Genomic DNA, 14,815 nt, shown 5'->3' with positions numbered 1-14,815 from the left:
AACTGCTTATAACCAAAACCTAATGGCAACATAACCCTGGCTCGTGTCATGAGAAAGTGAGAGTCAACCATAACACTCTGTCTCCACCTTATCTTGGATTTTTCTCACACTAGCAACTTGAATTTCCCATACTCCTCTACATTTAGACCCCAAATCTAACTTCTGCTTATTCCTTAAGTTAAATCATCTGAACTGTGAACTGAGGTGGAGAGCCTGGGCCTGATGGGCAAGGAGACCAGGAGCCAGAGAGGGAAATGCGGGGGCATAGTTGGGCTGCAGGATGGTGGATGCTGAGATCAGTGGAGGAGCCGGGGGAGAGGAAGGACTGAGATTGGCTGAACAAGGAGACTGGGACTAGGAGTTCATGTGGGAGGAATGGGGCAGGGGAAAGACCTCTGACAAGGAATTGGGGTTCAGGGGGAATACTAGGACTGGCTGGACAAAGAGAGTAGGGCAAGGAGCTGGGGAGGTGATGGGACAGAGTCTGAGACTGAGTGAGCAGCCCTGGGAGGGAGATTGGAACTGGGAGCCAGTGGGACACGGGGAGGGGAGAGACAGATTGGATGTGGGGAGCTGGCATTGGCTGGGCGAGGAGACTGGGGCTAGTGAGTTGGGACAGAAATGGGGGGACTGGGATTGGGACTGGATGTAGGGATGGGGAGAGACTGGGATGGGTGGGGATTGGGACTTAGAGAGAGAGCCCAGGGAGGGAGATGAAGTCTGGTGGGGCAAAGAAACAGGGACTGGGATGAGAAGCCTGACAGATGGAGACTGAGACTGGTAGGTGAGAAGAATAGGACTGGGCCAAGGAGCCAGTGGTGGGGAAGTGACAGGAGTGGGACATGAGCAAGTTGGAGTGGATAGGGCAGAAGGGGTTAAGCATGGGGGGAAATGACAGAAGTCTGTTCCCACTAGAACACACTCCCCTCGAGGTCCTGGAATGAAGCTCAAAATTCCTCAGTCTCACCAATCGTCTTGCTGTCAGTAGATAACTGTGAAACCCTCCAGTAAAGTGTGTTTGTGTGTGTGTGTCTCAAACTAACTTGATACTGTTTCTGAGGAGGCTAGAAATTTGGTTGATAAAGTTAATAATGCTGAAGTAATATACTCAGACTTCTCTAAGGCATTTGACTTGGTATGACCCAATATTTTGATTAAAAAACCGAGAACAATACAAAATCAACAAGCACACTTGAAAGGGATTAAAAACTGGATAGCAGGTCTCAAAATGTAATTGTAAATGGGGAATAGTCACTGAGCCGGTGTTTTTTTTGTGGGGTTCCATGGAGATTGGTTCTTGCCCTAGATTATTTTTAACCTCTTTATCAATGACCTGGAAGAAAACATAAGATCATTACTGATAAAGTCTGCATATGACACACAAATTGGGGGAGTGCTAAATAATGGAGAGGCCAGGTCATTGATACAAAGCAATGTGGATCGATTGGTAAATGAGGCACAAACAAGCAATGTATTCTAATATGGATAAGTGTAAATGGATCCAACTAGGAACAAAAAATGTAGCCCATAGTTACTCTATCTCGGGTAGCAGTAACTCTGAAAAAGACTTGGCAGTCGTGAGGGTTGGTTAGTTGAACACGGGCTCCAAGAGTGAGACTGTGGCCAAAAGGGCTAACTTGGATGCACAAACAGGAATCTTGAATAGGAGTAGAGAGTTGGTATATCTCTGTGTTTGGCAGAGGGGTGACCACTGTTGGAATATTGTGTTCAGTTTTGGTGCTCATGATTCAAGAAGGATGTTGATAAATTGGAGAGGATTCACAGAGGAGCCACAAGCATGATTAAAGGATTGGAAAGCATGACTTAAAATGACTGAATTCTTTGAGTCTATCTATGTAGTTTAACAAAGAGAAAGTTAATGGGTGACTTGATCACAGTCTGTAAGTACCTCTATGGGGAATAAATATTGGATAATGGGCTCTTCGGTCTAGCAGACAAAGGTGTAATATGATTTAGTGTCTGAAAGTTGAAGCTAGATCTATTCAGATTGGAAATAAGATATACATTTTTAACAGTGAAGGTAATTAACCATTGGAACAATTTACCAAGGGTAATGGTGGATTCTTCCTCACTGGCAATTTTTAAAATCAAGATTGGATGCTTTTTCTCAAAGATATGCTCTATTTCAAACAGGAATTATGTTGAGGAAGTTCTTTGGCTTGTGATGTACTGGAGGGCCAAATAGATGATTACAGTGATCCCTTCTGGCCTTGGAATGAATGAATCTACAAATCTTACCCTTTGGCTATCTTAACTATTCAGATTATAAGATCTCAGGGCAGATGTTGTCTCGCATTATGCATATGTAGTCCCTAGTAAAATGAGTCCTGGTCTCATTTGGGGTCTCTAGTCAGGGGTTCTCACAACAAAATTTTTGGTGGCCTCAGAGTATGGCCACCAACTCTTGCTGGTGGCCGCTCTGACAATTTTTCCTAGAACACTTTAATTAACTTTAGGAAAAACAAATAAATATGCACATATACATGTCCAAATCATTGTAATTTATTCATGTAGGGTGGTTTTTTTGCGGACTCAGTCATGTACAGTTGTCTCTATTCTTTATTGGACCTAAACAGAATAGAAACACAAATAAGGTGCTTTGCACATTCTTGTCTCTTTTTGTTGTTTCTTTTGCTTGTTGGTTGCTTTTTAAAAAAAGATTTGATAGCTAGTAAGTTTGCTGCTGCGAAAAGTAATATTTGTATGTTTATTAATATTGCTTTTCACAGCCTCCCAGCTAGCTAGTAAGTCTGCTGTGAAAAGTGATATTAACAAACATCAATTTTCACAGCAAACTTACTCAGCCCTGGCAAACCAGGGGACAAACTAAGCCCTGGATGGGGAGGTCGGTAGGGAGGCAGCAGGGGCCAGAAGGGATGGATGGGTGGCTGGGGAAACAGCTGGGGCCAGGGGTGATGGGGGGGGGGGGGCATGAGCCAAGGGCCGGCACCTTCTGCAGAGTGGCTAAGGTCCAGAGCCAGAACCCAAAGACCCATGACTGGATCCTGCCCCCCAGCTACCCAGACTGAAGCCTGAACCTCACTGCCCCCAGGAAGGTGGGGAACTCACTGGCTGCCAGTTCCTCTGGCATTTGTAGCTCCAGAGGGGGGCAGAGCTCAACCCCTGCTGGAGGCCCTGGGGGAGGCTCCACTGCTTTGCCGCCGACCTCCCGGTGCCCAGGAGGCTGTCATGCCCACAAGAAAAGTGGCCACATGCAGCCGCGGTGGCTACATTGGAGAAATGCTGCTCTGGGTGCAACTGTGTAACACAAATAAGGAGATTGTTTGTTTGAACTCTGCAGTCCTTGTGTCATTTTAAAAATGCTTTGTCGTACAGCAATAACGTGTCTGTCTCACATTCAGGGAACAATTTTGGACCTTCCTTGCAATCAATTTAAAACCCATTCGTTCCTGTGGATGGTATGCACAGACTCCAATGACCAATGGATTAAACCTGGGCCTTATACCACAAAAATTGTGACTTGAAATTCAGTGATGGGGGGGGGGATTATATTTTCATTACAAATTCTTCCTGATTTTTATTCTGCCAGAAGTCAAATAGATCACTGTATTCTCACCACTTAATTATTCTTATCAAGCAAAAATACTCTGCATTTGATTGGATTGGGATTCATCTGAATGAATTGCAGCCATCTGAAGTGTTGAACGTTTCCTGTTCAATGAGACGTCTCTGCTGTCTTGAGGCTGAGGAAGGAACACTCTGCAGCTGACATTTCAATAATTTAAAATACATTAAACGTTCGACAATACGGGAAAGGGGGCAGAGGGAGCAGGATTGCTATTTATGGTTATAGCTCAGGAAAAGGCAATACTTCCTCAAAGAGCGTCAAAAAATGCAGTCATGCTCATTAGCCTGCATCCCCACTGTGCAAGCCGTCCTGCGGGGGGAAGGGTGAGGTCACAAAAATGCAGAAAGAACAGCAGTGAGGATTCCTGCTACAATGGGAATACGTCTGGAGCACTTCCTTGTGTGGTGGTTTTTTTTTTTTTTTGTATATTGTGTCAGTGCCTCAGAGCCCCCATCCTGGGTCAGGACCAAATTGTGCTAGATAAGAACTAGAACTAGATAAGTTAATGGAAGAGGGTTCAAAAAAGAACTAGGTACGTTCATGGAGGATAGGTCCATCAATAGCTATTTGCCAGGATGGGCAGGAATGCAAAGCCATGCTCTGAAGTTGTCCCTAACTTCTATTTGCCAGAAGCTGGGAATGGGCAAAACGGGATGGGTCACTTGATGATTACCTGTTCTGTTCATTTCCTCTGAAGCACCTGGCCAGTGTTGGAAGACAGGATACTGGGCTAGATGGACCTCTGGTCTGACCCAGTATGGCTGTTCTTATGTGCAAGGCACTGTACAAACACAGAACAAAAAGATGGTTTCTGCCCCAAAGAGCTTACAGTTTCCTCCTTGATGGGCACATATCTCACAAATGCAGAAGTCCTGCAAGTCCAGAGCACACTTGAATTTACTATAGTCTTCCACTTTATGTCTAGCATTTATGTAGTAGTTTTATCTTCCAAGTATATCACAGACATTTTAATGACTAAATGATGCTGCCATGCTCCCGTGAGGTTGGCGAAGGCAGAAGTATTGTTTTTCACAATTTACTGATGAACAGTTGAGGCCAAGGGGTTAAACAGCTTGTGGAATGGCACAGAGGAATCCTAGAATCATAGAATATCAGGGTTGGAGGGACCTCAGGAGGTCATCTAGTCCAACCCCCTGCTCAGAGCAGGACCAATCCCCAACTAACAAGCTAACAGCAGAGCTGGGATTTGAAGTTGGAAGCTCCTAGCTCCTAGCCTGTGTTCACTCTGCTAGCCTACTCTTTTCTATATGTCTGATGCTGGTGGGACATTCCTTGATCTATGCCTTGCGCTGGGTGAACAACTGAGACTGTAGCAAGGAAGATTAATTCCAGAATGTTTTTCTCTTTTCCCCGCTGTACAACACACTATGGGCAATACTATTGGATACTCCCCCTGTTCTCCATCACTATTTGCTTTTAGGTTTACTAGCAAGTACATAATAAAATACCTGCTAACTAGAGAAGGACAATAGTGTATGGGCTTCTGTGGATCCAGCTGCAGAAGACACATCTCCAAGAGCATGCCTTTTGCTTTGCTTTGAGCCCAAATTCTGCCTTCTGAGATGCACGCGTAATTTCTATTCAAGTTGGTAGGAATTTCATGCACGTATCTGGTGCAAAAGTTGACCCTAAATAGCTGGGGGTGGGTAGGGAATTAAAATGTTCCATTAGAGAGAGCCCACAGCACAATGAGGAGGCATGGTTTTGGTCCTCACTGTTCTTGTTGAGTTATCCTTCACTAGCTTCTGGGTTCTTTCATGCAGCCTTAATTGTTTTGAACTTTAATTAAACTCTCTCTGGGCTTTGGAAGCTCTTCATTGCTTAGGAAAGAAATTTTGATTGCTCGCTAGGCTTCCCTAGTGGCGCTCATGCTTCTTGTTGGAAACACGTGGGTTTGCGTAGGCCATGTAGTAAGTGCACAGGGCAACTTTGCTGCCGCATTTGGAAAAACTGTTCACTTTGTGGAAAGGATTTCTTCAGATGCTGGGAATCATTCTATAGGTGCTGGAGGCAGGGATGGGGTGGAGGCAAAGGTGGCTTTTTGGTGCCAGGAAGAGGCCTGCCCAGCCCCTGGCGTAAATTAGAACACACTGTAATTTACACTTTGTTCCCATGGTGCTCTGTAGGCCCTTGACCAGAGACTCTTGTAGTGCAAGGTACTCTGGTCAAGCTCCCAATTTAGCTCGTGTTCTGGAGATTGCAAGCAGGGATGGTGCAGGGTCCTCACACCAGCTCCACAGCAGCTGAGGGTGTGTGCTGGGCAGGGGTTTTCAGAGGGTCATTTCCACCTACTTAAAGGCCCTTTTATGTTGCCAGAGCAACGTGGTTTTTCCAATATTCAGTAGACCCCAATCTCTTCCTACTGGCCCAGCTGATGTTGCTGAATTCTTTATGCCATGTATGGTAGAGATTAGGGGGGTGGACAAAGGCTAGCAGGCTGACCATCAAGACTGAAGTGATGGGTGATGGGTGACAACGACCTCTGCCTGTCTTACAGAGGAGAGGGTGCATGTGTCCACCATTTCTGATGCAGGTGCACAGTCTGGAGGGTCTGATTTAGATGCTGCTGCTTTTCAGTCTTGGCTTCTTGTCCGTACCATGACTCTGACTGCAGCACAGCTGGGTAAGGAAGCCCAGGGTTTTTCAGGTGATGCGCTCTGAAACCTGCTGGGGGTCTGTGGCTCCCTCCTTCCCAATATTTCTGTACAGGAATACATGGAATCTGATTTGATTCAACTTCCCGTAGCCCTCTTAGCTTTTTGCTCTTGCAGTTCCCTTCTATCTCGCTTTCTGGCTTCTCCATCAAATTCCAAATGTTCGCTTTCCTGTGCAACTGTGTTTGAGGCTTCCTAGGTAATATTCCATGCAGACTTTGTGATTTTGGAGAATACTAAGCATTAGTCTCCAGGACGTTAATTATCCATAAATGTGTGTGAATCCAGACTACATTAGTCTCCTACCTTAGACTTTTACATGCACTGAATTCATCATTAAATAATGCTGCACGAACAGCGCCTCCCAACCCTTTGCTCCAAAGTTATTCATAGATACAAGAGGTTGCATGCTTCAGCACGTGGCATGTTACAGAGAGGGATGTTTAGCAGCGATACAGGCAGTTCAACTCACTTGTAATTTATATGCCAGTGAAACTAAACTATTCAAATGCCTCCAGCCCTTGGTGTCCTATCTCTCAGGATGAGCTACTCTGTGAACCAATACAGGTTACTAAGGTTATCTTTATTAAAAATTAGACACATGCAACTCTACATTTCTGGTTGGTGAACATTCAGATTTTTTTAATCAGAATTATCAGATTTGGTATAATGGATACAGCATGATAAGCGACACACCTACAGCTTGACTATTATCAGTATATTATTTACTCATGATAACTGTGCTTACTGAACATTCCTTTCAGTTAATTTTCTACTTAAATTTTGAGGGTTGGACAGCCATAAACGGTAACTCTGTGGAACGCTGTCAAAATGTCTTCAAGGGCAGCCCTTTCACAAAGAGTAAATCAGTGATGGCACACGTTACTTCCAGTCTTCAGGAAATAATGTGGCAGCAGTACCATACATTACAGCTGCTTAAAATTTGTGAATCTTTTTACAAAAATGTATGCGAGAATTATTTGCCCTCATCTCCAAAAATTTCAATTTTCATGTACAATTTCAGGGGATTGAAAAATGTATTTGCAGTGAAGCATGTGGAAACCTGTAAGGCCATTTTTGCACTTGAGAATTTTGGAAAAGCTCTTAGAGCATGAGATGGCTGAAAGCTGCTTGGTCTAGGATATAATATAAGGCGAGGAATCAGGAGATTCTGAGTTCTATTCCCACCTATGTCCCTTGTTGGAATTATTAGCAAGCCTATGGTGTATAGCACTTTACAAGCATTATTTAGTTGTGAAGTAAGTAAATATGATCAGTCTTATTTCACTGTGAGGAAGTGGAGGCTAAGAGGTTATATCACTAGGGTTCTGTCACAAGTCAAGCGTTTTAACCATGATTAAAATCCAGGTCTCCTGACTTATTATCCTATGTCTAATCCACCAGACCACAGCTCCCAGGCCTACTAAATCACTTGATGGAAAATTTGCTCCTGTGTGCAGTGAATTAAGTGCATGGAGCCAAAGGGATCCTCCACTGACTGGCCTTAATACTATTATGGCAGGAATCACTGGAGCCGTTATATAGTCTTATGAGTTATATTTCTTAATTGACAAGCTCAGTTCATTGTTGGAAGAAATGCTGTGGTGTTAGTTTTATGATGCAGGATTTTTGCTGTCTGCCTTAACCAGAGTCAATTCTTGGGGCAGAGTTAATTCCTGGGAGCTGGTCATTGGTTTGATGATATTCCTGGAAAAAAGGATTGCCTATGTGCTGTTGTGACCATGTCTGTTCCAAGACTGGTGTATATAGTGTAATCAAACAAAGATGCATTAAGAATATATCCAGACTCCAAGCCATTTATTTCTCCTTCCATGAAAAGTCAATCTGTGTGGCCTGACATCTGCTACTGCTTGGCAGAAAATAGACAACACTATACAGGTACACACTGTAGCAATTTATAAAGACTATTTAGTACATAAATTAAATCAATTTTCATTTTCCTTCAGTTTACAAAACTGCTCTGGTTTTATGGAATTTTTACTAACTCAAAAACCAGGGGCATTTCACTGGGGAAAAAAGTGTGTGTTTAATATGTCATCCAGATCTAGTTAGGGCAGTTGCTGCTGCTTCCTTCCTCTCTAATTACTACATTGTTTCTGGTTAAATGAGGACTGAAATAGAGCTACTTGCAGTGTGCGGAGTTAAGCACATGCAGAAGTTTTTGCAGGATTGGGGCCTATATAAGTAACACAGGTGGTAGAGGTCTGGGTTTTTTGGAGTGCCAGGTCCTGGATGCTGTCACTGTCAAATGCAAAGACTTGTGTATCTGGAAGATAGGTGATGGCCAAAAATACTTAGCAGCTGTGGAATTGTTACAAGTTCTTGCACAAATGACCAGTGAGCTCATTACATAATCCAAAATGAGAAAGGAAGGGGTGTTCTTATATGTACATTTATATAGTATTGAAGGAAAGAATGACAACTGGTTTTGGAAAAAAAAAGTAATTATGAAAACGCCATCTCTCAACCACGCACACATACTTTTAAAGTTTTTGCCTAATTCTGCGGGGACAGTGTCGCATCTTTTTCCAAATGCAGAAAATCTCAACAAAGGTGAAATTCAGTCTTGGGAGGTACGCACGTAACCTCCATTGAAGTCGGTGGACGTTGTAGGCTTGTACTTGGGCAGAGCTTGATCCTATGACAGTAATAGTCTAAAATTGTTACTATAGATTAGAGCAGTGGTTCTCAACCTTTCCAGACGACTATACTCCTTTTAGGAGTCAGATTTGTCTTGCGTACCCCCAAGTTTCACCTCACTTAAAAATGACTTGCTTACAAAATCAGACACAAAAATACAGAAGTGTCACAGTGAACTATTACTGAAAAATTGCTGACGTTCTCATTTTACCATATAATTATAAATCAGTTGGAATATAAATATTGCACTTACATGTCAGTGTTTAGTATATAGAGCAGTATAAACAAGTCATTGTCTGTATGCAATTTTAGTTTGTACTGACTTCGCTAGTGTTTTGTATGTAGTCTGTTGTAAAACTAGGCAAATATCTAGATGAGTTGATGTACCCCCTGGAAAAACTTTGCGTACCCCTAGGGATACACGTACCCCTAGTTGAGAGCCACTGGATTAGAGCATCAATGCTCTGAGCCCTTCTGTGGCTGTATTTTTTTTATTAAAGCTTTTCTTTTATTACCGGTTGGTTCAATCAAGTCTGAAGAGACTTTGTTTTTGCAGGAGGTCCTCCAGGAGTAGCAAGAAGTGTAAACAATACACCTAGAACAGGAACTAATATTCAGCATGCCAGTCATGCCAGGTACTTCCTTCCTGCAGGAAGGCACAATGAGAATGAGGCTCAGACACCTTAATCTTAATAAAAAAGAAGAACATGGAGACAGACTCCTTATTTCTTTACTGGCGCACCATTTGTTACAGCAGCATTTGCCAGGGCTATAAATACTTTACAACCAACTCTAAAATTTATTCCAATTAATGTGGGATCTTTTTCTTTTTCTTTTTTTTTTAAAGTATAAAAGCCCAGCTGAGTGTTGGGGAATGTGGGGCTGGTGTATTTATACACATAAATTATTCCACAAAGATAGAGAGAACAAGATGGCACACACTGAGTAGCAAATAGCTCTGCAAGGCTCAGAGGCTGAAAACCAGACCCTGATCTTTCGAGTGGGTTTGTGTGTTTTTTTTGAGAATGTGCAGTGATGTTGCATGCAATGCGTCAGAGATTCCGCTCTCCTGACGTTGCTTTTCCTTGCACCAGTGAAAGGGGGTACAGATATTGTTTCCACTGCCTTGCCAGATCCTGATTTTCTGTTACTACTTGTTTCCTTAAAAGGAAAATCTGAGAACAGTGTCAGTCACCTGAAAAATCATTTGGGGCTTCAAAGTGGGGCCTGTCACGATGGGCAAATATTGAGTATCTGACCCCATTGCAACAGCATGAGGATTGATGATGACCCTGGTCTCTCCACGCTTCCTCTGTGTTTAAATGTGGTACAGGCAGTAGGAGTGAAGATTTAGGCAAGAGACTTTAATCCACGAGAAGGGCTGATCCTGCAGCCCTTATGCAGGGAAAACATTACTTGATGTCTCTGAGAGAAATCCTGGGGAGTGGAACAAAGATTATGTGAAAGGGCTTTTATCTGTGCAGTGGTGGTGAGGGTCAGAGATGGGATGGGATAGAATCCACAACTACAGCTGGGCGGGCTGTCCGGGCAGCAGGGACATGGCCACTATGACGGGGCATTGAAGGGAGGAGACAGAGGAACTTAGGAAGTGACTCACTCCTACCCCAGTAGTTGTGTTGTGCATGAACCCACTGGCTACACTCCTTCCTCTTCCCAGGTTGCCCATGTCTTCCTCCGGTGTCAGGCACCTGCCATGGAGATATGGAAGCAGCGGATAGAGAATTCCTCTGGATGGGGACTATGCTGGTTGTGCATAGTCATACACCACTTTCCAGCTGCCTTTGGGTTTTATACACCCACAGTGAGGCATTTCTGGATTTGGCCATCAGGTGAATGATGGCTGAATGAGGTCTTTGGCCAGATTTTCCAAAGCGCTAGCATCTAGCCGCTTTTATTAAGAACAATGAGAGCTGCTGGGTTCTGAACACTTCTCATCATCGGGCCCATGATGTCTGAACCGGGTATGTGTCGGCCTCCTTTTCCCCTCTCCTTTACATTAGTCTTGATGCCCCTCTCTCTTTCTTTTTGTTTTGTAGTCCAGAAGTCAGTCCCGAATTGGCCTGAAGCAAAGCACCAAGCAGAAGGTATGTTCATTCTTTTGCTCAGTACTATGTCTGTCTTCTTCCTTAGTTTATAATGGCTGCATAGATTTCATGAGAAAAGAATTTCTGGTTTTCATGGCTACAGTTCCATGCCGCACAAAGATCCGTGGGGAAACAATGGAGAATTCTTTCAGCCAAGTAGATTTTATGGGGAGAAGTTGCTGGGGTTTAGGATCCCCCACACCCGCTGTTTCCCCATGATTAATGGCTATACCATTTAATCTCAAGAGCATTTCTGCGAAAATTAATGAAGAATGATTACCTCACACTGCCTAGTGCAGCAGCTCAATAGGTCACATGGAGTCGCACTGAAAAACGGAGCCCGGAAGAATTCTCTTGGAGCCTTTGATTTACTGAGTGTTCAGCTGTGATGCTGAGATGTAGTTTGTGGCCCTGTCACTCCTGACCAGTTACCAATAACCAAGAGTTAACAGGAGTGTTCTATTGATCACATCTTGATCCCCACAGAATGAGCAAAATGAGTTGTGGGAGGTAGGATGCTGAATGGTTGGAAAAAGAGGAAGGACTATACTTGAGAGGGCTGAATGAAAAGGGGGTTTACTTGTTCCACAAAGTGGATGAGGCAGGTAGAAAGTGTGGTGTGCAGGGGGAGAGGGGTTGCCCTTCCTAGGTGATCAGGTTTATCAGTGTTCCAGCCTCTGCTCTGGGGAGCTGATAGGTTTGCTGAGGTCAGGAGCCAGATTCACTCTGTGTGTGTGTGTAAAAAGCACTCTCCTACACCTTCAGCAGCACCTGCCCTTGGAGAAACATGTATCCGTGGGAGAAGCCAGGCAGCAAGGACCCAGTCCCTAGGGTTACACTGGACAGGAACAGCTCTCTTTGAAAACTGGGCTCGATCCAATCACCACCTTCTGAGGCTCCCTGGAAGATGTGGTGGAAGAATGCATGACGCAGTCAGAGTCAGGGCTGGCTCCAGGCACCAGCATTCCAAGGAGGTTCTTGGGGCGGCACTGTGAAAGGGTCCGCAGTCCGTGTGCCGTCAAGATGGCAACCTCTTTCCTCAGGCTGCTGTGGTGGCAATTCGGCGGCAGCTTCTGTCTTCAGACGTCCTGCTTGGGGCGGCAAAAACGGTAGAGCCAGCCCTGGTCAGAGTGGTTCAACTCCCTGGTAGGCTGGTAGAACTGGGTGGGAAAACTTTTGCTTGGACCCAGGTGTTCAGCGTTGTAAATCTTCTTCTTCTTCTCCTCACCCCGATGCATCTTTAAACACACAGGGAGCAGTACAGCATTGCCATTCATTCCTGTTCATGGCTTGTTCCTCCATTAAGCCCTGCCTCATTTTGTCCCAAATACATTTTAAATATATACATTAAAAATAGTATTTCCAATATAAGTTTTGGGGTTTTTTTTGGGGGGGGGGTTGGTCTGACTCTCTTAACAGTATCTTTTGTCGTTATTTATTTGTATTCCAGTAGTGCCTGAGGACCCCAAATGAGATCAGAGCACTCCAAAAAGTAATTTTCCCCTTTGCTGATACTCACACCTTCTTGTCAACTGTTGGAAATGGGTGATGTCCACCTTGATTGCATTGGCCTCGTGAGCCCTACAAACATCATTTTCCTCCTTTGATATTCACCCCTTCTTGTCAACTCTTGAGACTCGGCCACTTCCACCTTAATTGAATTAGCCTCTTTAGCACTGACACTCCCCCCCCCCCCCACTCGGTAAGGCAACTCCTATCTTTTCATGTGCTGTGATATTTATACTGCTTTCTGTATTTTTCACTCCATGCATCCGATGAAGTGGGTTTTAGCCCACGAAAGCTTATGCCCAAATAAATTTGTTAGTCTCTAAGGTGTCCCCTCATTGTTTTTGCTGATACAGACTAACATGGCTACCCCTCTGAAACAGTAAGAGATTTAACTCTTTGGAGCAGGGATTGTTTAAACAGGCAAGACAAAGGGTGGGAGTAAAGAAGTATCATTATCCCATTTTATACATGGAGAACTGAGGCCCAGAATCATTTCTGCATGTTCTGCACAATACTGATCCATTTTCATTTTTTAAAAAAGTAATTTTTAATCTGTAACATGCCAATAAAATGTGCACTGTACCCTATCAAGACAATAGAAAGAAACATCTATTTGCAAATGCCATTTTGCTCTAGTAAACTGATGTGCAATATTGCTGGGACCATATTTATTTTTCCAAGTTTTATTGTTACCATCAGGATATGAATTGTTTTGTTTTATTGATTTAATATATTCAGAGATACATGTATTGGAAAGTCACTAGCTAAGACATTTGTCTCTGGAACTTGACTGATTTGTTGTGATATTGATTCTGCATTCCATTTTCCTTCCGTAAAATCAGACCCATTCTGACCTTGTCTCAATCTTGATTCCCACACAGTGAACAGAGCTCTGTTTTTAAATCAGATTTTAGGTAGGGGGCAATTGTACTCATTTTGGTTCAAGCACAAGCTTACTGTTGTGTGGTTCAAGGCTTTACAAAAGCTGCTAATCTAAGCATGGCATGTTATAGAAAAAGCAGAGGAACAAGATGGCCAGGATTTTAAGAAGTTTTGATCTCTGATCTTCCCTCCAGCTTTACTTTAATCCTATCAAGTGTATTCCAGCTGTATATTGGGAAGCTTGAAAAGATCTATTCCGAACAAATTTTATTAGATGCTCTGTTATTTCCAAACTAGATGTCTTGGCAGGGTGGAGGTGGAGGGTGAGGGTGGGGGTGGGAGTTGGGGGTAAAGTGTACAACAGATACATGTGGTTAAAAAGCAGAACCTCCACTCTGAACCCATGTGAATTTGTGGTCTGGATTTGATTTCGTATCATAACTCACTAGTGTGGTATTGGTTCTGACTGAGTAGGAATCTGTCTTCTGGTCTTTTTCAGCTATAACCATAATCTAGCAACTCTGGGCTGGATCCTTTTTTGGTGTAAAATGGCATAACACCCCTGAAGTCCAATATACATGAGCTGAGGCTCTGTCCAAATATCCTCACCAAAGTCTGCTGAGTGTGGATAATGTCACAAGAATAGCTGATCTAATAAGATTTCTGCAAATAAACTTGGAAGTTCATCTTGCAAGATTTTAGCCTTGCCAAACCTGAACCCAAACTCAAGATCATGTTTGGCTTCAGACCACAAAACCTAACCCTAATCTGTATCGAAAACTGGATTGAAAAAACACCACCTTGAACTATGAAAGGGAGAATTGATTGGAATAAAACCTACTTGGGAAGAGTGGGGCCTATACCCGAAGAAGGACACAGAAATTCAGTCAGGTGCCCTGACCAACCCAGCTCACAAATATTATTAGTTTATATTTAATTTAGCTGATGCCCTAGACCTGTAATTCAAAGACAGTTTGCAGGCTGATTAATTTCCTTCACGCTTAGTAGCACTCTTCTTCTTTGACTTTTGAGTAACCCTGACAATTTTTAAGTCAAACCACTTTTGCAAATCAAAGTCAAATGACGGTTAAAAATTGGGCTTTGGAAGAAATAAAGATGTGTCTCTTCATAGTTCTGTATTACGAGCAATGATACTCTTGAGACTCACGCAATGTACCACTTTTGTGTGGTTAAAAATAGAAAAAAATGAGCTAAAATTCAGACTGCTTCTCAGTGGTGTTAATTCTTAACACTTCTCTTCAAAGCAATGTAAAGCCTCTAGTTAATTAATCCTACACACCCTGGTGAGGAGAGTAAGCCTGACCAACGCTCATTTAAAGATGAAACTGAAGTAAAAAAATTAAGGTACATTT

The 14,815-nt window shown here is 43.3% G+C and overlaps 1 protein-coding gene across 1 annotated transcript in view; it reads left to right on the top strand.

Annotated features, from left to right (window-relative positions):
- The window catches only part of RASGEF1B (RasGEF domain family member 1B), a 337,356-nt gene that overhangs the window by 59,448 nt on the left and 263,093 nt on the right, over window positions 1–14,815 (top strand). The window contains exon 2 of the mRNA XM_077814361.1: window positions 11,004–11,051. Within this exon, the coding sequence (XP_077670487.1) occupies window positions 11,004–11,051 (48 nt within the window). The remainder of the gene's footprint in view (window positions 1–11,003; window positions 11,052–14,815) is intronic.

This window comes from Eretmochelys imbricata, chromosome 4 (genome assembly GCF_965152235.1).
Source record: "Eretmochelys imbricata isolate rEreImb1 chromosome 4, rEreImb1.hap1, whole genome shotgun sequence".
In the NCBI taxonomy this organism is placed as follows: Eukaryota; Metazoa; Chordata; order Testudines; family Cheloniidae; genus Eretmochelys; species Eretmochelys imbricata.
This window is presented reverse-complemented; position numbering and strand designations above follow the sequence as displayed.